The sequence below is a fragment of the Perognathus longimembris genome, chromosome 22 (genome assembly GCF_023159225.1).
Source record: "Perognathus longimembris pacificus isolate PPM17 chromosome 22, ASM2315922v1, whole genome shotgun sequence".
NCBI classification, from domain to species: Eukaryota; Metazoa; Chordata; class Mammalia; order Rodentia; family Heteromyidae; genus Perognathus; species Perognathus longimembris.
This window is the reverse complement of record NC_063182.1, coordinates 8,650,410-8,677,156: the sequence shown is the minus strand read 5'-3', so window position 1 is coordinate 8,677,156 and position 26,747 is coordinate 8,650,410. Positions and strand designations below refer to the sequence as shown.

General features: G+C 36.9%; 1 protein-coding gene across 7 annotated transcripts in view; it reads left to right on the top strand.

The window, feature by feature from the left end:
• The window catches only part of Matr3 (matrin 3), a 33,116-nt gene extending 8,012 nt beyond the window's left edge, over nucleotides 1–25,104 (top strand). For 2 of the 7 annotated variants that reach the window (XM_048331235.1, XM_048331236.1), the window contains exons 2-15: nucleotides 4,255–5,343; nucleotides 10,638–10,699; nucleotides 11,740–11,781; nucleotides 12,230–12,342; nucleotides 13,710–13,762; nucleotides 14,947–15,072; nucleotides 16,126–16,251; nucleotides 16,704–16,871; nucleotides 17,998–18,129; nucleotides 19,504–19,547; nucleotides 19,650–20,019; nucleotides 21,290–21,656; nucleotides 22,118–22,239; nucleotides 25,029–25,104. In XM_048331235.1, coding sequence (XP_048187192.1) covers nucleotides 4,432–5,343; nucleotides 10,638–10,699; nucleotides 11,740–11,781; nucleotides 12,230–12,342; nucleotides 13,710–13,762; nucleotides 14,947–15,072; nucleotides 16,126–16,251; nucleotides 16,704–16,871; nucleotides 17,998–18,129; nucleotides 19,504–19,547; nucleotides 19,650–20,019; nucleotides 21,290–21,656; nucleotides 22,118–22,239; nucleotides 25,029–25,079 — 2,688 coding nt within the window. In that variant the 5' untranslated portion in view covers nucleotides 4,255–4,431 and the 3' untranslated portion in view covers nucleotides 25,080–25,104. The remainder of the gene's footprint in view (nucleotides 1–4,254; nucleotides 5,344–10,637; nucleotides 10,700–11,739; nucleotides 11,782–12,229; nucleotides 12,343–13,709; nucleotides 13,763–14,946; nucleotides 15,073–16,125; nucleotides 16,252–16,703; nucleotides 16,872–17,997; nucleotides 18,130–19,503; nucleotides 19,548–19,649; nucleotides 20,020–21,289; nucleotides 21,657–22,117; nucleotides 22,240–25,028) is intronic. The other 5 variants (XM_048331240.1, XM_048331238.1, XM_048331241.1 and 2 more) reach the window with 3 other exon arrangements.
• Nucleotides 25,105–26,747: the final 1,643 nt, after the last annotated feature.

Here is a 26,747-nt window from a genome sequence, read left to right as displayed (position 1 = left end):
AAAAAAAAAAAAAAAAGCCCAGTCACCAAATCCTAGCTGTTCCAGCAGGCTGAGATAACAATTCGAAGTCAGCCCAGGCAGGAAAGTCTGTGAGACTTATCTCCAATAAAATACTCAGAAAAAGAAGTGGCACTGTGGCTCAAGTGGCGGAGCACTGTCCTTGAGCACAAAGAGGCACAGAGACAGCACTCATACTGAGTTCAAGCCCCAGCACTGGCAACATCAATCAATCTTAGTATTTATTCAGGTTTCATATTTTAAAAGAAATCATGAAGTATATATTGAGGGCTATGGATATAACTCAGTGGTGGGATGCTTGTCTAATGTGAGCTGTAGCCTGGACTTGACAGGGTAGCCTGGACTTGACAGATGGAAGGAGGTTAAAGATCTCTATCTCAGAAATTAATATTTTTTTTTTTTTTTTTTGGCCAGTCCTGGGCCTTGGACTCAGGGCCTGAGCACCGTCCCTGGCTTCTTCCCGCTCAAGGCTAGCACTCTGCCACTTGAGCCACAGCGCCGCTTCTGGCCGTTTTCTGTATATGTGGTGCTGGGGAATCGAACCTAGGGCCTCGTGTATCCGAGGCAGGCACTCTTGCCACTAGGCTATATCCCCAGCCCCAGAAATTAATATTTTTGTGTGGCTGGTGACAGAAATCAAGCAGCAAACTTTCCAAATGATAATTAATGATGATAATGGAACTATTCCTGCCACCTACTCATGATATCAGTTATGACCCTCCCCCCCCTTTTTTTTTTTACAGTATTGGCATTGTTCTTTTGTTTAGCAATACTTAGAGCATATTTACTATATCTTCACACGAGTTAGCAAATGACAAGGTGTTTACCTTGAGAAAATGTTTGGAAATTTTGCAGATGTTTGGCTTTCACCACCTTGTGTCTGTCTGTGTGATTTTGAAGGAGAAACATTTTCTAGATATTGCGACTTTATATGAGATGAAACTTTTTTTGCTGGTATTTATTAAACTGTAAACCATCTTAGGATCATATGGTTTTTATTCCTAAATCTTGAAATTATTTTTGAAAAGTGGTTATTTTACACAATTGAGAAAGCAGCTAATATCTGTGTTGGTAGTACATACATACCTTCAAAGCATTTTAACTATTTTCTGACATTTTAATTTGAAATATGAGATATTCGTGGAATGAGAGGGGTGTAGAATATTACATTTCTTTGTGTTTTGTATTTGGGGGCAGGCACTGCTGTCACCCAGCTGGCCTCCAACTCAGTCTTAACTCAGCCTCCCAAGTTCAGAGGTTACAAATGTGGGATACCACATTGGCTTAATTGAAAGAAATGTTTCTTAACCACACATAAGTATAGCTTTAAGTCTATTTGCTAAACAGTTGTGTGTCACGTTGTGATTTTTGTTTAGGGTGCTAGCAGTCATTATCTAGACAACAGTCTTATCCTTGTACTGCTCTGATCTTAGCTTACTTATAAGTGCATTCTAAAGTCCTGGTTTAGTAGTGGAGGGAGGTGTTTTCCCCTCCCCCCCAAGTGAAAGGGTCTGCATAGGAGATTTATCTGGAATTCATGAGTAAATTGGGTTTTGACAATATAGTCTTCAATTGGTATTGTTGACTATTTCCCAAATTATGTTAGCAGCAAATATAACTTATTATGAAATAGCAAATTAATTACAAGTGAACACAGTTTTAAAAGTTCATATTTTAAAGCCAGATGTTGTGGCATACTTGTACTCTTAGCACTGAGAAGGTAGAAACTGGAAGATCTCTGTGTGAATAGTGGTACTTGTCTGTATAAGTTCACCAAACTTTTATGAACTTTTAGTAATTAGTAAATGTCTCACCATTGTACTAACCTCACTAATGGGCAGCAGGTGTCATGTGAATGAGCCCTTAAAAATGGCTTATACTGAAGGGACTATTTTCCTAAGTGCTTCTTAACAGTGCTGTTGTGTCTGATTTCTCTGTGGTAATAAAAGTATTTTTGAGAACTTGCTTTGTGACTGAAGTTCCTTTTCAGTAATATTACTGTAATGTTGTATGGAGCTGCGTTGTAAGTTGAAACTCATAAAGTATTAAAGTTGCTGTCATATTGCACATTGTCATGGGATTTATGTTGTTTGTCCCTTTTCTGACATTCATTTTCTGTTTTGTCATCTTTTACCTACCACTAACTTTTCCCAAATTCTCTGGTCATTCTCTCCACCCTTTCTTTACCTTCTTTTCTCCACTCACTACTTGAAGCCATACTTTTAAGGCCAGCTATTTTGCTGGTTAATTACAGATAGTGTCTCTTGGACTTTTTTTTAAACCATCGCTGGCTCTGAACTGCAATCCTCAGATCTCAGTTCTTGAGTAGCTAGGATTGTAGGTATGAGCTACCACTATCTGGCTGATTATCAAAAAACTTAAAATAGGTTCTTTTAAATTTTTTATACATAGTTAAATACCATTATAATTTATCTGAAAAGAGCCCTTTTTGAATAACAAAAGGCTTTGGTTATAACAATAAAGTCAAAGCTTCAATTAATAAACTTGGTGCTTAAAAAATTTGTTGAAAACGCTGCAGATACTGATTTAAAAAAAAAAAAAAGAATCAAGTACACATGAAAGCTTAAGGAGGTCCTGTGGACACTCTAGTGTCCATAGTATTTTAACTGCTGTTATATAGGAATTTAAAGGCATAGCAAACAACGTTTCATCTCAAGTTCACTAACTCTTTTATCTTTATAAATCTTACCTTAAAGCTTAAGTAGCTTACCTAAGTGGATCTTGTCTAGAACTAGTTTCCTTGATGTCTTTCTCAAATTCATCTTTCTTGGTGTGCAAAAAAACATCTGTAACTCCAGTCACCTCTTAAAGCATTTCTGTGTCTTTTAACTTTATGACATCTATTTTTTTTAATCTGGTCTAAATCTTTCTTACCCGTAACTTTTTTTTTAATACTTCCTCTGCCCACTGAGTTCATACATTATATCCTTGCTTAATCTATCATTATTGGAATTGGTCCTGTGGTAGACTAGTAACTATCTGATATTGTCTGGTTTTTTAGTGTAATAAAGCTCACCATTAACGTACCACTCTTGGGTATATGGATAATCAAATATAGGAAGCAATGCCTCAATAGACTTCTGTAGCAAATAGCAATAGACTGCTGTGTGTGTGGTTGTGAATATAAAATTATGTCACTGAGAACATTTGTTATATCTTTTAGTGTTCTATGAGAATCACGTGTAAACAGTTGCATATTTTATGCTACCCTTTTTGAGGTACAATGATGATGAATTAAACAATTTCATCCATAAACACATCTTAGTGGATCATAATCTGAATTTAAAATTTTCAAGTGATTGGGCTATTCTTGGGAAAAGTTTACGGAAGTCTAAGTTACCAAGATCTCATTTTAATTTTTTTAATGTTTGAGTTCTAGAGATGCTGTATCCCAGAATATTGAATGAGCACTGATGGGGGTGCTGACTTGAGATGTTTCCATTCTTTAAATCACCTATATTTCCTATGCTTGGGGTTTTTTTCCTTGGGAGATCTCCTATTTTCGTGTTCACCAGAGTTGGTTCTCCTTACCTTATAGGAATAGATAAGAAATAAGCACTGCCTGGTGTAGGGTGGCAATTTGTTGTAAGGCTTAAATTTGGGCAGAAATTCTTAAAACTGTAGGAAATTGCTTATTTTTCTTATTCACATCTGTCTTCACCTCAATTTGATTTTGCTGCATGAAGGTCTCATTTATTATTTGGTCTTAAGTCTTACATCAGGTACTTGACCCCTAAGCTTCATTTACTTGTGATTTTACTTGGTTCTTTCTGATAGTACTAATAGGTCTCGTTTCCAAAACAATACAACTGATTCATCTCTGACTTGCTGACCTTGATTTTTTTTTAATTTAATTTTTTTAGTCTTCTGAAATTTAAGCATCATACTATAGGGTGTATTTTTATTCTTCTGAAAGAAGAAACCCATCTATGTTTTCACTGAAATTTTGATGTACTCAGACATCTTACCCTTGAGTTTAAGTGTTTTTAAACAATATGAAATTCCTTTTAATGAATTTTAGAATGAAAACTACTTTTTAAATACATGCAGGCTCTGCATACATCTGGAATCTGTTTAAGATATGTAATAAATTCCTTGTAAGATTGAGATCTTAATGTTTTTTTTTTATCAACATGATGCGTAAGTTTTTTTTTTCTTAAAAAAACGGCATCTACTTAAAGGGATTTATGACTAAAATTGCTTATTTTTCTACAGAGTTGTCTGCTGGTTCTCAGCTTGAAGAAGATTCTACAGTCCTTATTGATCCTTTTTCTTGGCGTTACCATTTTTGAAGCAAAGTTAACCTAGCTTTCTAGTTTGAGCTTTCTTTTTGGCCGTCTTTCAAAACAAAATTTTTTTCAATCTATAAAATAGACAAGAGATAGTTCTACAATGTCCAAGTCATTCCAGCAGTCATCTCTCGGTAGGGACTCACAGGGTCATGGGCGTGACCTGTCTGCAGCAGGAATAGGCCTTCTTGCTGCTGCTACCCAATCTTTAAGTATGCCAGCATCTCTTGGAAGGATGAACCAGGGTACTGCACGCCTTGCTAGTTTAATGAATCTTGGAATGAGTTCTTCATTGAATCAACAAGGAGCTCATAGTGCACTGTCTTCTGCTAGTACTTCTTCCCATAATTTACAGTCTATATTTAACATTGGAAGTAGAGGTCCACTCCCTTTGTCTTCTCAACACCGTGGAGATGCAGACCAGGCCAGTAACATTTTGGCCAGCTTTGGTCTGTCTGCTAGAGACTTAGATGAACTGAGTCGTTATCCAGAGGACAAGATTACTCCTGAGAATTTGCCCCAAATCCTTCTACAGCTTAAAAGGAGGAGAACTGAAGAAGGCCCTACCTTGAGTTATGGTAGAGATGGCAGATCTGCTACACGGGAGCCACCATACAGAGTACCTAGGGATGATTGGGAAGAAAAAAGGCACTTTAGAAGAGATAGTTTTGATGATCGTGGTCCTAGTCTCAACCCAGTGCTTGATTATGACCATGGAAGTCGTTCTCAAGAATCTGGTTATTATGACAGAATGGATTATGAAGATGACAGATTAAGAGATGGAGAAAGGTGTAGGGATGATTCTTTTTTTGGTGAGACCTCGCATAACTATCATAAATTTGACAGTGAGTATGAGAGAATGGGACGTGGTCCTGGCCCCTTACAAGAGAGATCTCTCTTTGAGAAAAAGAGGGGCGCTCCTCCAAGTAGCAATATTGAAGACTTCCATGGACTCTTACCGAAGGGTTATCCCCATCTGTGCTCTATATGTGATTTGCCAGTTCATTCTAATAAGGTGAGTTAATGCAACAGATGCTTCTAATTTCTTTTACATTGTAGTGCCTATTCTGTATTTACCTATATCTTTCACTCTAATTCTATAGTCTGATGAGAACACTTTATTTGGAAGGTAACTGTTTTTGAGATTTTAAACCAGGGCTTTACATTAATACAATCTGCCTAGATTACTTCTGGCCACATAGCTGTCATCCACTGGGATTATCTTGTTGGTTTTGGCATCAATATGTTCTTCTTAATCATATATTTAAGCAGGTTTTTTTTTGTCTGCTTTGTTGAATTGTTTTAAGCATTTTTTTCGAAGTCAATGTGCTCTACCATTTAGGATGCTAGATTTCAGCTCTCCATCTGTCTTGATTGCTGATTTGTATGTAGTAAAGATGTATTCTTGAACAATTCTCTTTTTTTTCCTTATCTGTGGCTACAGGGAGTTAATGTAGAGCCCTGGTGTTTGTTTCAGTATGTTTCATATTTAGATTAGTTCATTCTTCCTTTTTTAATTTCCCTTAAACACAAATTCTCATACTGTAACTGAAAATTTTCATCATTTTTTTTCTCCTTTCCACGACCTTCTTAAACATGCTTCAGAACTCACTTTTTATTATCCCATATTGCATCCTTCCCTTTAGAGACTTTGATAAGTCAATTACTACAGTATCCTGCTCTGTGTTCCTTGTAAGCAAATTCTTTTTTTCTGACTTAGGCTTATCAGACTTCTAGTGTAGTCATTTGGAAAAAAGAAAACTAATTAATTCTCTTTTACTTTAACTATCACATCTGGTAAAATGGGAACTTTTTCAAATTGCCCTTTTAAATGTATTGCCTTTCTCTTTCAACTTTTTTAGTGTTATTCTCAGTGGGGTGTTTTATTTTTCCTTTTTTAGTGTATATTATAGTTGACTTCAAGTCAACATTGTAACACCCTACTAGCTTGATCCATAATCTGTGACCATCCATTTTTCCTGATGTGCTTATAGTAAGCTACTAACTGGAATAAATTGCTGTCATGAAATTGATTTGATGGTTACTGTTATATAGGGTTTTTCTTAACAGTAACAATTGGAAGGGTACTTCTCTTTTCATAGCACTTTCTTTTAAATTCATTTTTATGAGTATTGATTTTTTTTGAGTAGGCTAAATCATACTTTAGAGACGTTTTTAATATTCTATTGAGTTATTACCAATCTTCCCTTTCTCTGTTCAGCTCAGCATTTTTATCTTCTAAAATTTAATTCATATTAAGATAAACACTAAATTTAGATTTATAGATTTATTTTTGCGAAAGAAATAGAATTCCAAACAAAAAAGCAAATTTCATTTGGTAGTTGTTTTACTAGTTATTCCCAATTGTGTTGAATATACCAATTCTATCATGAAATTTATTTTAGTTTTTGTTCTGTGCTATTTTTTAATACACAGGCATATAGTTAATGTGGTGAAAAGATTTAAACTTTGGGTGACTCTCAACTTGATTATTTTTGCACATGTGCAAAAAAAAAAAGTAAAACAATAGAAATGGCATGACCATGACAAGTGTTTTCACAGGAGATCTGTAAATTCCAAAGAAAATAATAGTATCTTTGAAAATTATTTTAAATGACTTAAAGTTTTTCCAGCTGGAGTCAAAGCTATTTGGGAAATCACAAAGGAACACAAGGAAACTATGAGAAAACGTATCCAGAGAAAAGTTTTTGGATTTCTGTATGATTATTTTGTTACTTCCTAGTTCCTGAAGAAAGCCAGTAACTTAAATGGATCTAAATTAGAAATTGAGCAAAGTATTGTATGAACTCCAATATGAAACTAGATTCAAGAGTTAAAGATACCTTTTAGTCCATAAAACATTTTAGGTTTTAGCTATTTTGGGTAGTTGGGTATACTTAAGGATTAATTTTGAGACCTCTTGTTTATTTGATTTATAAAACTTGTGTTTGTAGATTGGACCAATTTTAAGGGTTTAAACACATGGATTCTTAATGTGTTCTAGTTGCCTTAACAAAATTTGCTTTTCTTTGTGTATCTCCACCATTGGAAAAAGTATTTAAATAATTTAGTTAGAAGTGGGTCCTTTTATAACTGATGTAGAAATAATTTTAAGTGAAATTATTGTAATAGAAATAGATCATGAAAAAAATTTAAAGCTTTTAATCCTGCTCTCTGGTATTGCTGCATAACTTGGAAAATCTGTTATTTTTCCTCATTGGTGACATTAGATAAGCCTACATGATCAAAAATGCTTTTCACTGTGAAATGACAAATTTAAGTGAAAAAACATCTAGTTTGTTATGGTGGAGTTCCTTATTATATTTTGTAGATGACTTTCCGTGGTAGTCTTGTCTAGGTTATTTTAGAATGTGAATAGTGTTACCTCAATCTCAAATTCCTTCAAGTTCCTTTTACTTAATTTTCCCACAGAAACTTCTGAATTCAAAAAGTTAATCTCTTTGCTTGATTAATCTCATGTAATAGTCTCCTCAGTGTAGAATCTAGACAAAAAAAATTGTTTTTGTTTTTTTTTTAAATCTCTGGCAAGTTTTTTTTTTTTTTTTTTTTTTTTTTTTTTTTTGGCCAGTCCTGGGCCTTGGACTCAGGGCCTGAGCACTGTCCCTGGCTTCTTCCTGCTCAAGGCTAGCACTCTGCCACTTGAGCCACAGCGTCGCTTCTGGCCGTTTTCTGTATATGTGGTACTGGGGAATCGAACCTAGGGCCTCGTGTATCTGAGGCAGGCACTCTTGCCACTAGGCTATATCCCCAGCCCCCTCTGGCAAGTTTTTTAAACCTTTGGCCAATTGCCAGTGGTTCACACCTATAATCTTGGCAACTTGGAGACATAAGTGGGAGGATGGCAGTTTGAGGCCAATGGTGAGTCTTTTTCCATTGTTTGGCCATGGTAGTGCACACCTGTCGTGCTATCTAGAATAGGTAGTCTAAAATAGGATACCAGGGAATAAGACCTTATCTCAGCAATAAAAAAGGGCTAGAGACATGGCTCAGTATTAAAGCACCTGTCTAGGAAGAGCAAGGCCCTCAGTTCAAACCAAAGTGCTATGTCCCCTTCCCCACACCCCACCCCACCCCCCCCCCACCCCCCCCCCCCCCCGCCTCAAGAAAAGAAGGAAAGAGGTTTTGTGCAGTACTGCAAGTTAGGGGTGGGTGGTTTGGGAACATAAATGATTAGCCAATCTTTTCAACACTTTGAAAGACCAGCCACACTTTTACCATGTTTTTTGTTTTGTTTTGTTTTGGCCAGTCCTGGGCCTTGGACTCAGGACCTGAGCCTGGTTTCCTTTTGCTCAAGGCTAGCTAGCACTCTGCCACTTGAGCCACAGCGCCACTTCTGGCCGTTTTCTGTATATATGGTGCTGGGGAATCGAACCCAGGGCCTCATGTATATGAGGCAAGCCTCTTGCCCCTAGGCCATATCCCCAGCCCCACTTTTACCATGTTTAAACCTTCAAAGAATATGACAAGTTAGATATAATTTCCTTTCAGCTTTTTAGCCTTTTCGTCTCTTATAAACTAGAAGCATGCATAATAATAGACCATTCTTATTTAATATCTGTTTAATCCCACTTCTGGATTTTGTGAGTTTAACCTATGGTGCTTCTTGCTGGTGCTTCTTGCTTAGAGCCGTTTAAAAAGTTACCTCCAAGCCAGATGTCAGTGGCTCATGCCTGTAATCCTAGCTACTCAAGAGGCTATATCACAGTTAAAAGCCAGCCCCAGTAGAAAAGGCCATGAGACTCTTATTTCCAATAAACTACTCAGAAAAAGTTGCAAGTGGTGTATCCCAAATACAGGATTGGAGTGCCAACTAGGGAAATCTCTAGCTTTGAGATACATGAGAATGCTAGCTAGTATCTCCCACGTTCTAAATAAGTATCATTTTGCTTGGGTGTGTTCAATTTTACTACTTTCACAAGGTCTTAGTTAATTCTGTTAGGGTACTAGGAATGTGTATAAACTTGTAATATAAACAGGTCCTAGAAATTATAAAATACCATTCTGAGACTTCAGAGGGCTATAATTTTGTAATTTGGTGCTACATCTAGCTGTAATAGGACATATCCTCAATCTGTGTGAATTTTGTGACAAATAAAAGATGTAAAAAGTTATCAATTGAAATTTATAAGCAATGCAATGATAATTCACTTAAATTTTTCTTTTCAGAACACTTTCCATGAGCTTGGAAATGTTCTGATAATCAGTTTACCTTTAAAACAACTTTCCATTTTTTTTCAACACTGAAAATATTGTAACAACTAGTTAAAATAGGAGTCAAAATTCAGTAATAGAGATTGGAATGTGGCTTAGTGGTAGAGTCCTTGCCTAGCATGCATGAAGCCCAGGGTTGATTCCTCAGTACCATATAAACAGAAAAAGCTGAAGTGGCACTGTGGATCAAGTGGTATAGCATGATAGTCTTGAGCAAAAGAAGTTCAGCTCAGGCCCTGACTGCCTCAGGACTGGGAAAATAATAATAATAATGTAATTTCAGAATGGAATTGAGGCAGTTTGATAGTGAACTCACTTTTCTTAACCCTTTATTTACATTTGCTTAAAAGTTAGTTTTCTATGTGTATTTAATTCTTAAGGAACGGAAAGTTTGTTGGAATAAAATAAATGTAGCTAATTCCTTTAATTTTAAGATAAGTCACAAAGAAGCAAGTAATGATGCATGTAGTAGTTCCCTCCTTAAAACTTGGAAGCAAGCAATCCTTAAATATGCTTGCTTGTTTTAGGGAAATAGAAAACTTATTATCAGTGGGAACAATTTTGACAGTGTGAATTGTAGAATACTTTTCACTATATATTTAATAAATAGTACACTTGGAGCGTGTATAAAGGCTGAATGAAATTAATTATTCTGATTTATACACCTTAAGACATATTCTAGGCGAGTACTACCAAATAGCAGTTGTAATGATATAAAATGGGTATTTGGTTTAGTCTACAGAAGTAGTTAATACGTGCTAATTTGGTTGATCTCAAGGTCAGTTAATATTCTTGATCCTTATTCTGTATCTTTTTCTTGTCAGATCTGTTAAGTATGCTGACCCAGTTAGCCCAGTTTTTCCAAGAATGTGCATAGCGTATTTGAGGGCAGGATCAAACTTCAAAGACTTAGAGAAATGGTTTAAATTAAATCAGTGTGATTTAATGAATGGGCCATCACTGTTTTTTCACACCTTATGACAATATACAGAGATTAACATCCTAAATTTTGAATGGTTCAGATGAAAATACTTTAGCTTTTTTTTTTTTTAATTCTACTAATTTACTTTGCTGCAGGAGTGGAGTCAACATATCAATGGAGCAAGTCACAGTCGCCGATGCCAGCTTCTTCTTGAAATGTAGGAGTTTGAAATACCTTTAAAGCATCCTTATAATGAATCAGAAACAACTGTTCTGGATTGGGGTAGCTTATTGGCTTTTGTCCACAGTGTTCTTATCTCATGGTTGGTAGATAATGTCTGGGCAATTTTTTAATAAAAAATAACATGTCCAGATTATTATGTTGAGTATTAGATACAGTAATATTTTTCTTTCTAAGGTAAATACAAATTGTTCCATTAGTTTAGATGGAAAGAACTTTTAATGGACTTAATGCATAATAGAATTTTTAATAATGAATACATGTTCTAAAATAATATAAAAGAGTATGGTGGTCAATAAAAGTTATTTACAGGGGCTGGGGATATGGCCTAATGGCAAGAGCACTTGCCTCGTATACATGAAGCCCTCGGTTCGATTCCCCAGCACCACATATACAGAAAATGGTCAGAAGTGGCGCTGCGGTTTAAGTGGCAGAGTGCTAGCCTTGAGCAAAAAGAAGCTAGGGACAGTGCTCAGGCCCTGAGTCCAAGGCCCAGGACTGGCCCCCCCCCCCAAAAAAAAAAAGTTAGTTACAGCTTTTAATTTTTTTCTTATGAAATATCTTTCTGAGTTTAGGTTGTTATACTGAAATGGAATTGGTACAGAAACTATCTGAAACAAAACACAGTTCCCTTTTGAGTAAAGTGGAAATTCTTAGACATGCCTGTTAGAGCTATCCTTTCTAGTGTCACAACTTAATTCTGCTATTGATATTTAATATCAGGGAAGGAAAGCCCTGCATCTCTAGTTCCTTATACAACATTTTCTCACAGAGTAATAAGTATATAAGAAATTTTCACTTTCAACATGCATTCACCTACATCTGTAAGCACCAAGTCATAAATTTTTTCTTTTGAAATATTTAAATGCTCTAGAAGTAATGGTTTTGACACTTAGACTATCGGCTAAGTTTGCTACTAGATGATCTCTACTTTAGAGGCCAAACAAGGGTACTTGTTAAAGGGGAAAAAAGGAAGGGATGGTTTATTTTAAAGTTAATTTTCTGGTCTTTTTAAAGCTACCCAGAGTGGAATCCTGACAATGATACAGGACATACAATGTAAGTTAAAATTTTTTAACCTATTGTTTGTAAAGGAGATCAATGTAAGGAATCCAGGTTTAACTTTTCTATATTTCATAGTTATTTTCAATGTGGTGGTGCACGCCAGTAATACTAACTACTCAGGAAGCTGAGATATGGGGATCTCAGTTCAAAGCCAGCCCAGGCAGGAAAGTCTGTGAGACTTACCAGAGTGGCACTGTGACTCAAAGAGGTAGAGTGCTGGCCTTGAGCATTAGAGCTCAGGGACAGTACCCAGGCCTTGATTTCAAGCTTCACAACCAACCAAAGAAAGAAAATTTTATAAAGGGAACTTTATGTAGTGATTTTTGTTTTATTGGTACATATTTTTCCCCACCTAAAAAGACTTAAGTTATCTATTGTTGAACTGTAAATCTTGCTTCTAGTGAGTTTTTATTGTGCTTTATATATTTCTTTGTATTTTTAGGGGTGATCCATTCATGTTGCAGCAGTCTACAAACCCAGCTCCAGGAATTCTGGGACCTCCACCTCCGTCATTTCATCTTGGTGGACCAGCAGTTGGACCAAGAGGAAATCTGGGTAATTATGGAAATTAATGTTACCTATTTCTTTTTTTTTGCCAGTCCTGGAGCTTGGGAGTCAGGGCCTGAGCACTGTCCTTGGCTTCTTTTGCTCAAGACTAGCACTCTACCTATGAGCCACAGCACCACTTCAGGCCTTTTCTGTTTATGTGGTGCTGAGGAATTGAACCCAGGGCTTCATGCATGCTAGGCAAGCACTCTTCCGCTAAGCCACAATCTCAGCCCAGTGTTACTATTTCTAAAATCTTATGTCATAAAATGTAAGTGCAAAGCTGGGCACTCATGGTTCACGCCTCTAATTCTAGCTACTCTTAGATCTGAGGATTGTAGTTCAGAGCCAACCTGGGCAGGAAAGAAGTAGAGTGCTTGCCTTGAGCTGAAGCACTCAGGGACAGCACCCAGGCCCAGAGTTCAAGCCCCACGACCAACCAAAAACAAAAATAGTAAATGCAGGAGAAAACGATCTTTGTTGTTTTCTGCTGGTCTTAGGACCTGCGCTTTTGGGCTTAAGGCTAGTGCTCTGCCATTTGAGTCACATCTCCACTTCCAGCTTTTTGCAGTTAATTGGAGATAAGACTCTCATGGAGAAGATACTAGGGTGAAGGGAATGTTGGAGAAAAACAAGAGTGGTGTAACAAGGATGACAAGAAATATACTCTCACTACCTTAAATATGTAACTAATCTCTCTGTACATCAACCTGACAATATATATATATATATTTTTTTTTTTGCCAGTCCTGAGGCTTGCAAGGGACTTGGGGGCCTGAGCTCTGTTCCTGGCTTCTTTTTGCTCAAGGCTAGCACTCTACCACTTGAGCCACAGCACCACTTCTGACTTTTTCTATATATGGTCTGAGGAATTGAACCCAGGGCTTCATGCATACAAGGCAAGCAAGCACTGTACCACTAGGCCATATTCCCAGCCCCAATAAAATTAAATTTAAAAAAATAAAAATAAATACACCATCCACTCTCCAAAAAAATCTCATGTACCTTTCTGCTTAAGGTGGCTTAAAATCTTGACCCTCATATCTTAGCCTCCTGAGTAGCCAAGAAGACTACAGGTGTGAGCCACGAGCACCGATCTTTTGATAATCTTTATTTTTTAAGTAAATGCAATGATTATAGTCATAACAAGGCTTATTCAAGTATTATTCAAGGACTAGAAGTGTGGCTTAAGTGGTAGCATGCTTGCTTCAAGTAAAAGCCCTGATTTCAAATCCTAGACCCCCCCCCAAAGAAAACAATGAAAATATAGTCATCTTGTATTTGTAATGTCTTCATTTGTATTCATTTCTATTTTTTTTAAACAGCTTGTAAGTGTATTTATTATAAATCTGAAAAATGTTCTTTCCTCCATAAAGGTGCTGGAAATGGAAACCTGCAAGGACCAAGACACATGCAAAAAGGCAGAGTGGTCAGTAATATAGCAATTGCTTTTATCGTATTTACTGTATTGTGGAGTATGATTTAAAACTTGGAAATAGTAATTAGCATTTGGCCTTAGGCAGAAGAATTTACTTTGCTCAAAAGTACTTGATTATGTGTCTAGGAATGTGGCTTAGTGGTAAAGTGCTTGGCTAGCATGGGGGAAGCTCTCCTTTCAATTAATTAGCACCACATAAACAGAAAAAGCCAGAAATGGGGCTGTTGTGCAAAAAAAAAAGGAAGCCAAGGACAGTGCTCAGGCCCTGAGTTCAAGCCCCAGGACTGATAAAAAAAAAATATATATATATATATATATATATATATACATATATATTTGATTAGAATGTTAGGAATGGGGGGGTGGACTTTCACCAATCCTGGAGCTTGAACTCAGATCTGGGAGCTGTCCTTGAGCCTCTTTGTGCTCAAGGCTAGCTCTATCACTTGAGCCACAGGTCCACTTCTTGTTTTTTTCTGAGTAGTTTATTGGAGATAAGAACCTCACAAACTTTTCTGTCCAGGCTGTCTTCTAATCTTGATCATCAGATCAGCCTCCTGAGTAGCTAGGATTACAGGCACGAGCCACCAGCACTGAGCAGATCCCCCTCGCCCCCAGTCCTGGGTCTTGGGTCTCAGGGCCTGAGCTCTGTTCCTGGCTTTTTATTTTTTCTCAAGGCTAGCATTCTACCACTTCAGCCACAGCTTGCCTTGCATACATGAAGCCCTGGGTTCGATTTCTCAGTACCACCTAAGCAGGAAAGGCCAGAAGTGGTACTGTGGCTCAAGTGGTAGAGTGCTATCCCTGATCAAAAGAAGCTCAGGAACAGTGTCAGGTCCTGAGTTCAAGCCCCAAGACTTGGGGGGGGGGGAATTCATGTGTAATGTGTTACTTTAGTGCTGGTCCTGGGGGAGTGCCCTGGCACTGTCCCTTAGGCTCAAGGCTTGTGCTCTGCCACTGAACCTCAGTGCAATTTTCCTGAGTAGTTTTTTTGGCTGTATTGTCTGGTCTGGTTTCAAACCTCCATCTTCACATCTGAGCTACATGTAACAAAAGTCTTCCTGCTTAATGTATTTTAATAAGCACATACTCTGCCTTTGGAATGCATACTTACTCCCCCTCATATTGATTTTAAAAAGACTTATTGACTTGGGTACTTTTCTTCCAATGGGTAGGAAACTAGTCGAGTTGTTCACATTATGGATTTTCAGCGAGGGAAAAACTTGAGATACCAACTGCTACAGCTGGTAGAACCATTTGGAGTCATTTCAAATCACCTGATTCTCAATAAAATCAATGAGGTATGAACTTAGTTTTGTTTTCTTTTAAGCTTTTCTTAGAAACAATGTCTTTCCAAGTAGCCCAGGGTATCTTGGAATTCACTGTGTTCTCTGCCTGCCCAGGATGTCCTTATCCATCTGTCACAGCTCCAGAATGTTGTGATTTATAGATGTGTGTTACCACATCTGGAAAGATAGGAGTTGGAATTACCATATTCCTTATCACTAATATATTTCCTAAAGAAAGTAAATGAGTGGGTTTGGATTAACACAAGAGCTCTATAAGGTTTTAAATTATTGATCTATACTATTGGAAAAAGTCAGTAGTGTATGCTAATAGTACTGATATTAATGGATTATTAATAATTTTAAATGTTGTGGTCCTCAAATAATAATTGTCATATATAAACGCTGTGAAAAAAATATTTAGAGGGACGGGAAGATGGCATATTGATAGAGTGCTTGCCTAGCATGCAGAAAGCCCTGGGTTGAATTCCTCAGTACCTCATAAACCGAAAAGGCTGGAAATAGTGCTGTCGCTTAAGTGGTAGAGTGCTAACTTGGAGCAAGAGAAAGGAGAAGCTCAAGGACAGTGCCCAAGCTCTGAGTTCAAGACCCAGGACTGGCCAATTTTTCAAAGACATTTCACACCTATAACAGAGATGGCCAAATCATTTTCAGTCTACTAAGTCATGGTGTATGGTAGTATGTCTATAATCTGACACTGCCTTTTTATAAAATAACAGTTTGTAAACACTGGTCTTACTTTGTCTTTGACTTACTGAAACCACTTTATTAAGTAGTTGTTCAAGGGGTTATTAATTCCATGGGTGAGATTATGCGGACAGTGCTTCTTGGTCAATGTCCTCTTCATTTTCCCCCTCTGTCTTTACCTTCTAGTTACATAGTGTCATTTTATAATGAGTACATTTACTCACCATTCCCTCCTCCGTTCCTGTGCCACCTTCTTTGCCCACCGCTAAAACATGCTTAATGTTTATATGCAGCTATATATATCTAGACAGATTGGAGGTAGTGCTCATTTTTGAGATCCTTTTTTTGGTATTATTTCAGGCATTTATTGAGATGGCAACCACAGAAGATGCTCAGGCTGCAGTGGATTATTACACAACCACACCAGCATTAGTATTTGGCAAGCCAGTGAGAGTTCATTTATCCCAGAAGTATAAACGAATAAAGGTAATATGCTTTTGTTTCTTTTTTCTCCACATTCTATGTAAATCAGTTTAATACATCACAGAATGAGTGGAAAGCAGGTGAAAAAATACAGCGGAGGGGCCCAACAGCTGCACTGGACATTGGTGAAAGTGAACTCAAGGGCGGTGATAGGAGGGAGAGAATGAGAAAAAGGAACAATGATACCAATCAAAGGGAAAAATATATATTTCTCCCCACCTGGAAGAAATAGTTTTATTGTTAATGTTTGTAGAGTTCGTAAGCTTTGTAGATTATTAGAACGGTGATGTTCATCATTGTGAAGGTTAAAATGTGTACTGTGAAATGCATATAGTTACATAATCTCAATAAAGGGAAAAAAAATGAGCTGTTCTTTATTGATAAAAAAAAAAAAACAGCATGTCTGCCAACATTTGACTTACCTTTCTTTTTCCTACTTTCCCTGTTTATTAAAGAAACCTGAGGGGAAGCCAGATCAGAAATATGATCAAAAGCAAGAGCTTGGACGTGTGATACATCTCAGCAATTTACCCCATTCTGGATATTCTGACAGTGCTGTCCTCAAGCTCGCTGAGCCGTATGGGAAAATAAAGAATTATATATTGATGAGGATGAAAAGTCAGGTAAGATACCTATTGAGGTCTTGAAAAAGATGTTTCTCAAAAGAGGTTTTACAATACTTCATTTGGCTAATAGTGCTCAGTGGCATGTGGCATGCTAAACACATAAGGCTCTGGGTTCAATCTTTATCACCAAGTAAAACTTCTTTTAGTCATAGTAGATTCTCACTGTGAAGTGAAGTGTTGGATAAAAAGTTCTTTCTATTTGAGTGGTATTTGACATGATACTATTGAATTAACTATCAGATTGAGCCTCCTCTATTAAGGACTGTTTAGGGCTATTCTTTACCCTCCCTCAGTGTGTCTAGTTAAAGGATAAAATATCAGAATTGGAATTTTTTAGGTCCTGATACTTGTTTTCTTGCCTTGATTTATCAAGTTCTTTAACAAGCATACCCTTATATATTATAAGGGTATATATATATATATATATATATTTATATCAACATCGGCTTTTGGGGGAGGGAGGCAGTCCTGGGGCTTGGACTCAGGGCCTAAGCACTGTCCCTGAGCTGCTTTTGCTCAGGCTAGTACTCTACCACCTGAGCCACAGTGCCACTTTCAACTTTTTTTGTTTATGTGGTGCTGAGGAATAGAACCCAGGGCTTCATGCATACGAGGCAAGCACTCTACCACTAAGCCACATTCCCAGCATGGGCATTACTTAAAAACACATTGTAAACCATAGATAATACAGAGTTTGTAAAATCAAAATTTAATGACTGCGCTGAGAATGTGGCTTAGTGGTAGAGTGGCACTGTGACTCACGTGATAGAGTACCACCCTTGAGCAAAAGCAGCTCGGGGACAGTGCTCAGGCCTTGAGTTCAAGCCCCAAGACTGGCAAAAAGGAAAAAAAAAAGTATAATGACTGAATCAAGTTACCTCATACTTTTATTTTTATTAAATGAATTCAGACTGCTTTGAGCTTAAAGCTCAATGGTAGAAAGCCCTAACTCTTTCCCACCTCCTTCCCCTTAAAACAAAATTGTTGAAACGAATACCCTTTTTTGTTTAAGTATATTTTAGGTTAACAGTTGCTGTGGATTGAATAAAAACTAAAGAGTTCTATACAATTCTATGAAAGATAATGACTTCTGTGGGTTGCTTTGGTTTTGCTTTGCTTTCAGGCCTTTATTGAGATGGAGACCAGAGAAGATGCCATGGCAATGGTTGATCATTGTCTGAAGAAAGCACTTTGGTTTCAGGGGAGATGTGTTAAGGTTGACCTTTCTGAGAAATACAAAAAACTGGTGCTGAGGGTATGTATTACTTGGTTTGTTACCATTTAAAAATATTTCTTGCTGGGTCCTGTTGATCTGTAATCCTAGATACTCAGGAGACTGAGATCTGAGGACTGTAGTTGGAAGTCAGTCCATGAGGCTCTTAAGTTAACCACCCAGAAAAAAACAAGTGGAGTTGTAGTTCAAAGGGGAGAGCACTAGCCTTGAGCAGTTTTTGTTCAAGAACAATGCCTAAGCCCTGAGTTCAAGCCAAAAGGCTAGCACAAAAAGGGGGGAAAAGAAGCACCCTCCCCTAATCTGTTTAAAAAAAAAAAAAAGTCAAATCATGGTTTCTTGGGGGCAGGGGGCTTGAACTCAGGGCCTGGGCACTGTCCCTGAGTTGCTTTTGCTCAAGGCTAGCTAGCACTCTACGACGTGAGTCACAGTGCCACTTCTGGCTCTTTCTGTTTATGTGGTGCTGAGGAATCAAACCCAGGGCTTCATGCATGCTAATAAGCAAGCACTCTACCACTAAGCCACGTTCCCAGCCCCCTTTTAATTCTGTTTTAAGATCACAAGGTACATAACATACATGCACAGTTTTTAGAAATATCAAATTTGGTATAAGATTTTGAAGTAAGAAATTATGTGAGTGTACTTATTGACTTTCGTACATCAATGAAGTAATTCTTGTTGTACTATTAAATAGAACTCATTTGTTGCATAGCATGTTTACACCAATTCTAAAGAGAACAACCCAATTTCTCAAAGCAAAGCTTTTTTTTTAAGTAAGCTATTCAATGCCTGTGGCTCAAGAGGTAGAGACAGTGTTCAGGCCCTGAGTCCAAGCCTCAGGACTGGCAAAAATAAAATATAATGAGCGATTCAGTCAAGCTGAAACTGTCAGTAGACTATAAGACCAGGTGATCAAATGAGCTATGGTTTATGTGAGCAGTTCAGATCTATGAGAGAGCTCAAAACCTGGTATGTAGAATCTTGGGTGGTTTTAGTCTTTTTGAAATTTTTCTGGGAGCAAAAAGATGTAGTACTAATGGAATGGAACAAAATTGTTGCTGAGCAAGTTACTGATCTCTATATTGGAAGTCTTTCCTATCCTCAACTCTGCTGCTCTTAGAACCGGGGCACTAACATAAGTAACAGAATCTTGCTGTCCACTTAAAATTTCATATTTGAAAAAACTTGTTACCAGATGTTTTATTACCCAATTAATTCTCTGTTGGGTTCATTATTACGATGAATTTCCAAATATATGCAGTTTTTCTTTGCTATGATTACAGAGATTGAATGGGAAGAGTTGATTATATAAGAGATTGTCCCAAATATTAGATGATTATATATTCAAGTGAGTCTATTTTTAAAATACTGACTTTTGTACAACTTCTTGTCTTTTAGATTCCCAACAGAGGCATTGACTTACTGAAAAAAGATAAATCTCGGTAATTTCATTTTGCATGTGTTGTTGTGCATTTGTGTGTTAAAGTTTTATTTTCTATCCCAGAAAAAAAAAATGTTTTTCTCTCTCTCTTTTTTGATTTCAGAAAAAGATCTTATTCTCCAGATGGCAAAGAATCTCCGAGTGATAAGAAATCCAAAACTGATGGTTCTCAGAAGGCTGAAAGTACAACTGAAGGTAAAGACCAAGAAGAAAAGTCGGGGGAAGATGGTGAAAAAGATACAAAGGATGACCAGACAGAACAAGAACCCAATATGCTTCTTGAATCTGAAGATGAGCTACTGGTAGATGAAGAAGAAGCAGTAGCTCTTTTAGAAAGTGGCAGTTCAGTGGGAGATGAGACTGATCTTGCTAATTTAGGTGATGTGGCTTCTGACGGGAAAAAAGAGTCTTCAGATAAAGCTGTGAAAAAAGATTTGAGTGCTTCATCAGTAGCCAAGAAAAAACTTAAAAAGGTAACTTGTTTTTTTAAGACTGTACTGACTAGTTTTAATGGAATGTTAGTTCCGATCAATTAATTCTTCAGGTTATTTTCTTACTAAGCAGGGTCAGATAAGAAGAATTACTTATATAGGGGAAAAATCAGATAAGATTTAGAATGTAAACATTTAAGTCCAAACTTTACAATGAATACTTTAAATAGACTGTTTCATTAGTTCATTTTTTTAAACTTGTAGAAACCTTTTCATAGTGAAATAATTCAAATTCTTATTACTTATATAAGTATATATTATATGCTTGTATATCATAGTGACACCATATAAACTGCTTAGTTTTTATAAGCCAAGGTAAATTTTAATAAAGGAGGGTTAAAGTAGAGAGAAAGAGAAACATATCCTGCTTCCTGTTTAGAACATCAAAGTTGAAGACTCCAAAGCAGCCTTACTGTACAGCTTTTGTTTTCAAAGAGATGGGGTGAGCTAACATGATAATCCCAATACTGTTGAGGTAGAAGCAAGAGAATCAAGAGTTCAGGGTAGCCCGAGCACATAGTGAGACCCTGATTCAAATAGAAAACAGGTGAGGTAAAGGTTTCAGTAAAGTATCTCACCCAAGAAACTTAAAACATTTTGTTACTTAAAAAATCACTTGAATTTGAAGAATGTTTTTCTTTTTGAAAGATAGAACCTGAACTATCATTAGAAAATGAGTTAACTAAGGTGTTACGAATGTAAACTTTTACACCTGGTAACAAACATTAAAACAAAAAACTTACTGTGCTAAATAAGAGCTGTCTTACATGTTCTTAAATAAGAGCACTATCACATAGTTGTAGAAAATAAGTGTAGAATGTAAATGTCTTTACAAAAGTCATGTTCTTTGTATTTGACAGACCTTCTCTTTGGTAAAATTTTTGGTCTATGTTTGAGTTTGGAATTGGGGATTGAACCTCAAAGACTCCTGTGTGTTAAGCAGACAGGCATTATATTATTCTAAACTATAACCCCAGCCCCACTATTTAAAAGTCATCCGTGGGGGAAGAAAGGAGGAGAATATTTTGGAAAGACAAAGACACTCTCAGCATGTTAATACATGCCTGTAATCTCAGCTCTTTAGAGAATGAGGCAAGAAGATCATGAGTTCAAACTTAGGCTACATAATGAGGCCTTATCTAAAAAAACAAAAAGAGACAGAAGAGACAAAAGACGCCATCCCTTCAAGTAAAACAAATGGAAGGGATGCTGCAAGATAATTGTTGCAGAGTAAATTTGTCTTTCTTAACAGCGTCGTTTCCCAGGGAGTGTGGAAGGTTTTGTCACTCTAGATGAGGTTGGTGATGAGGAAGATTCGGAGCTTCACAAACTTCGTAAATCAGGCATGACATTTAAATCTGGTGACAAAAATGATGATGGTTTGGTTGAAATTAAGGTGGACAAGATCGAAGAACTTGATCAAGAAAACGAAGCAGCCCTGGAAAATGGAATTAAAAATGAAGAAAATATGGAACAAGGTGCTGAGTCTGCTGAGAATACTGATGACCCCAACAAAGATACAAGTGAAAATGCAGATGGCCAAAGTGATGAAAACAAGGAGGACTATACAATCCCAGATGAGTATAGAATTGGACCATATCAGCCCAATGTTCCTGTTGGTAAGCTTTAAGACTTTGTTCTTTTAACTTGTAATAATTACTCTTACTAAATATCTGACAGGGTTAAGTTAGTTTTCTGTTTTTTCTCTGGGAAAGTTTGTAAATCTTGGTACATCATTCTCTCTTCCTCTTACACCCATCTCCTGATTTTGTATTACTTTATGTTATCATTCCACAATGATGTTCTCCTCATAAAGGTTTCTGAAAAAATTACACATTTCTTTTTGTGTTTCTGTGTTACAGTTCTGTGTTTCATTTTAAGAGTACGGTTAGGTAAGATCTTCAATACTAGTTAAGTACAAAGAAAGCTAGTGATGTCATAGTTTTGTTTTCAGCTTAGGTGGTATTGGACTTAGCACATGTGTTGTCTTCAAATTATATTGACAGGATAAAAATATTGAGACTACTAAATACAATCTTCAGTTTACTTAATTTGTAAGAATGTATGTTTGTATTTCTAGGTATAGACTATGTGATACCTAAAACAGGGTTTTACTGTAAGCTGTGTTCACTCTTTTATACAAATGAAGAAGTTGCAAAGAATACTCATTGCAGCAGCCTTCCTCATTATCAGAAATTAAAGGTAAGGCTGAATCTAATACAGGAGAGAGTTCTTTCCTGAAAGCCAGCATCACTTAAGATATAGAAATAAGTGAGATCTATAAATATAATGTATGTAAGTCTTTGGACCTGACACCATGCTTTTTATTTTTTCCATTGGCTTTATTTACACAAGTTAATGGACTCTAGAAACATCTGTTGAACTTTAATGACATAATGGTTGGGGGTTTTTTTTGGTGGTTTTTTTTTTTTTTTTTTTTTTTTTGCGGCTGCTGCTGTTGTTTGTTTGTTTGTTTTTAACTTAGGCCCTGGGTACTATCCCTGAACTATTTTGTTCAAGGCTAGTGGTCTACCACTTTGAGCCACAGTGACACTTTCAGTTTTTGAGTGGTTAATTGGAGATAAAAGTCTCACTAGTACTTTCAGCACCTGCACTGGGTTTGAAATCATGATTTAGAATTAGACACTGGTGGCTTCCACCTGTAATCCTAACTTCTCAGGAGGCTGAGATCTGAGGAACGTGTTAGACACCAGCTGGGGCAGTGTGAGATTTTTACCTCCAATTAACCACCAGAAAACCAGAAGTGGAGCTGTGGCTCAAAGTGGTAGACAGCTAGCCTTGAGCAGAAAAGCTCAGGGACTGGAGAAATAATTCAGTCACAGTACTTGAATATCATATACATTCTGGGTTTGACTTCGTTACTACTTTCTGATTATGGTGTGTAGATGTGAGATAATTTTTCTATTAGATTTGAGTCTCGTTCAGTGCAAGTTTTTGTCAATACTTGGCTTGAACTGCAGGCCTTTAGATCAATTTTTTTTACACTTATAACTGGTGCTCTACCTTTATTCCTTTTACATTGTTAGGTACCTATTTAGAAATACTCCAAAATCTAATCAGAACACTTCTTTCTCATCTCAATGATTTCAGATAAGGAAGTACACTTCTGTTGAATTTCTTTTTTTTCTTTTTGATGTGTGTCAGGAGCTAGCTAGGGCCTTGTGCTTGCTAAGCTGGTTGTCCACAACTTATGCCACCACTTAGCCAGACAAATTTCTGTGTTGCCTTGATTGATAAAAGGTAGTCTTGAATTTGGGGGATAATTTCAGTATTGCTCATCACTTCAGTCTTTTTTTTTTTCTTTTTTTTTCTTTTGCCAGTCATGGGCCTTGGATTCAGGACCTGAGCACTGTCCCTGGCTTCTTTTTGCTCAAGGCTAGCACTCTGCCACAGCGCCACTTCTGGCTGTTTTCTATACATGTGGTGCTGGGGAATCGAACCCCAGGGCTTTATGTATATGAGGCAAGCACTCTTGCCACTAGGCCATATTCCCAGCCCCTACTTCAGTCTTTTCAAATATAAATTCCTCCCCTACCCCCAGCCCATTCATGAGGCTTGAACTTGGACCTGGGCAATGTCCCTGAATTTCTTTTGCTCAAGGCTGTCATTCTACCACTTTCCTCAGTAGTTTACTGGAGTTTACTGGAGATAAGAGTCTCATAGACTTTCTTGCCCAGGCTGCCTTCGAACCACAATCCTCATGTATCAGCCTCCTGGGTAGCTAGGATTACAGACATGAGCCACCGGTACCCAGCTCACATAATAAAATTTTTACTACCTGTATGTCTAGGTGTTGATGATTTTCAACAGTAAAATTTGGCTTTATTGAAGGGAGCATTGAATCCATGGCCTACCTCCATGTTGAGCCATGTAGTCTTACTGTTCAGCTAAACTACACCTTGTTCCCTAGTACCAGTATTTTATCTGCTTTATTTTTAAGCTGCTTTTGGTCAGAAACTGTATATTAGAAAATTTGGAAATAATGTGTTAAGTGCTCCCTGGGTGTTTCATACTTGATATGGACTGTATTGTAATATAGCCTTCTAGTTATATATCTAAACAAATCTGTATTTAAAGCTATACTTCATTACTAGCAGTCAAAGCTACTGGGCAGTGTATCTTGCTAATGAAAGAATTGTTACTTTTTCTAGTGGTTTTGTAGGGGGGCGGTTATTGGTGTTTTTTTTTAGGTTTCTATTTTTAAGGTGTAGTTATGGCTCTTTGATACATTTTAATCAGAAGTAAAAAGGTTTCCTTTTTTTTTTTTTTCCCTCCCTTAGGCCAGTCCTGGGGCTTGAACTCAAGGCCTTGGCACTGTCCCTGAGCTGCTTTTGCTCAAGGCTATTGTACCACTTGAGCTACAGTGCTACTTGCATCTTTTTCTGTTTATGTGATACTGAGGAATCAAACCCAGGGCTTCATGCATGCTAGGCAAGCACCCAACCATTAAGCCACATTCCCAGCCCAAAGTTTACTTTTTTAATAATTATATCTTTCATATTTTATTTAGTAGATCTTGACATGGAAAATTCTAAACTAGATGTCGTATGTGTCAGGAGCTAGCAAATTGCAAAGGTGGCCCAGCCCCCTGCTTTTGTAAATTGAATTTTTACATTTAAAATTGTTATCCATGGCTGTTTTGGTTTAATGCAGTAGTTGAAACAATTTATGTTTTGGCGTAGCACCAGTTCTATGTGATCATGTTCTTTGTTTTTTCATGTGTAAAAGATAGGGTTAATTGCACATTCAAATATCCATTTTTCACATTTACCATTTTTTCATGCCTTTATTGTGGTGTCCTGAACTTTGTGAACTAAAGTCAAAGAATTAACTCATTTTTGCAATACAAAGTTGCAGGTTAATTCACACTGAAGTCCCTAAACTTGGATAGACTTAGTTTTGGATTAATGCATATGTTACTTTTCTCTCTAGTTACTTAATTTCCTTAATTCTTTTTTCTTTCTCATCAGAAATTTCTGAATAAATTGGCAGAAGAGCACAGGCAGAAGAAGGAAACTTAAGATGTATGAGAAGCATAATGATTTCTGAAAAACAATGGTTCTTTGTTTTTAATGTTAACCTTTTTTAAATACAATACTGATAGTTAGAAAACTATTGTACTCTTTTGTTTTAGTGGAAAAATAATAGATGTCTGTTCATGTGCTAAGTGTTATAGCAAAAACATACGGTTAAGTTGATGAAGTATAGTTTTTGTTTCATCGGAATGGCAACAGACAGAAGTACTTCGTAGAGACCGATTCTGTAAGCTTCTATGTAAGACAACTTGCACCACTAAGAAAAAGATAACAGAACTGTTCAGAAAAATGAGATTTATTAGTTCCAAGCTTCAACGGAATGTCAACAACTTTTGATTTCATTCAATAAAGAACAAAACCAGTTGTATTTTTATTACTTTCATCTGAAACATTCCACGTTTTAATCTGAGCCTTGTAGACTTTTCTTTTGGAGTTTGAAGCTGCTTTGATTGCATTTCATTTTTTAGAGAATTTCATTCATGTGAGATTGGCAATTCAAATGCAGGTGCCATTTTCTTTTAATGTCATGATGTTGTTTAGGTAGTAAGAAATATTAAATAATTGGCTTTAGATTTTATAATTTTTTCCTTGAGTTCCTGGTAGGTTTTGTATTCCAGTAGTCAGTGTACTTTCAGTGAAATGTAAAAATACTCTCTGACCAGTATTAATTTCTTGAGATCTTACTGCTTGTCACTTGAATCCTATAGTTGTCATACATCTCTGGTATAAGCAACATTTTATTTCTGAAGTGTGTGTAAACCATCTCTTCATATTTTCAAGATGTAATTTTACATTTTTTAAAGTTTGGCCATAATTCTAGACGCACGCTTCTAATTCATGTACCTGCACATGTGACCTTTGTGAACCGAAATTTGCATGTATAATCTGTGTTTACTTGTAACTCTCTGGTTATATACTGCTTATATCTGTGGATTCAAGTTACTGAAGTGAATACCAATAAAAAAAAATCTAGGCCATGTTCATTGGTTATACATGTTTGGAATGTTAACCAATCTATTTGTCAGTTGTGGTTTTATTCAGTATTACACCTTGTGCATGCTTTAACAAATTTTTACTACTTTCTAAGTCTATAGTGAATATTCTAAAAAGTGCTACTAAAAATCTAATGTTAAACTTCCTTCTGCTGGTAGATTTATTGTTCTTGTTACATAACTAGCATGGGACTGTCTTTTCTTTTTTTATTTTGGGGGGGAAGGCAGCCCTGGGACTTGAACTCAGGGCCTGGACACTGTCCCTGAACTTCTTTTTGCTCAATGCTAGCACTCTACCACTTGCCACAGCACCACTTCCAACTTTTTCTGTTATATGGTACTGAAGAATCGAACCTGGGACTTGGTGCATTCTACCACTAAGCCACATTCCCAGCCCCTGTCTTTGATTTTTTATTTCTTGTGCCCATTCTGGGGCTTGAATTCAGACCTGCCTTATTCTGTCTCTGAGCTTTTGTTGCTGAAGGCTAGCTCTCTACCACTTTAGCCCCAGCTCTACTTCTGTTTATTTGGAGATAAGACTCTCATAGACTTTGTTGCCTGGGCTAGTTTTGAACCAAGATCCTCAGAGCTCAGCCTCCTGAGTAGCTAGAATTAAAGGCATGAAATACTGGATCTGACTTTTTTTTTTTTTTTTTACCAG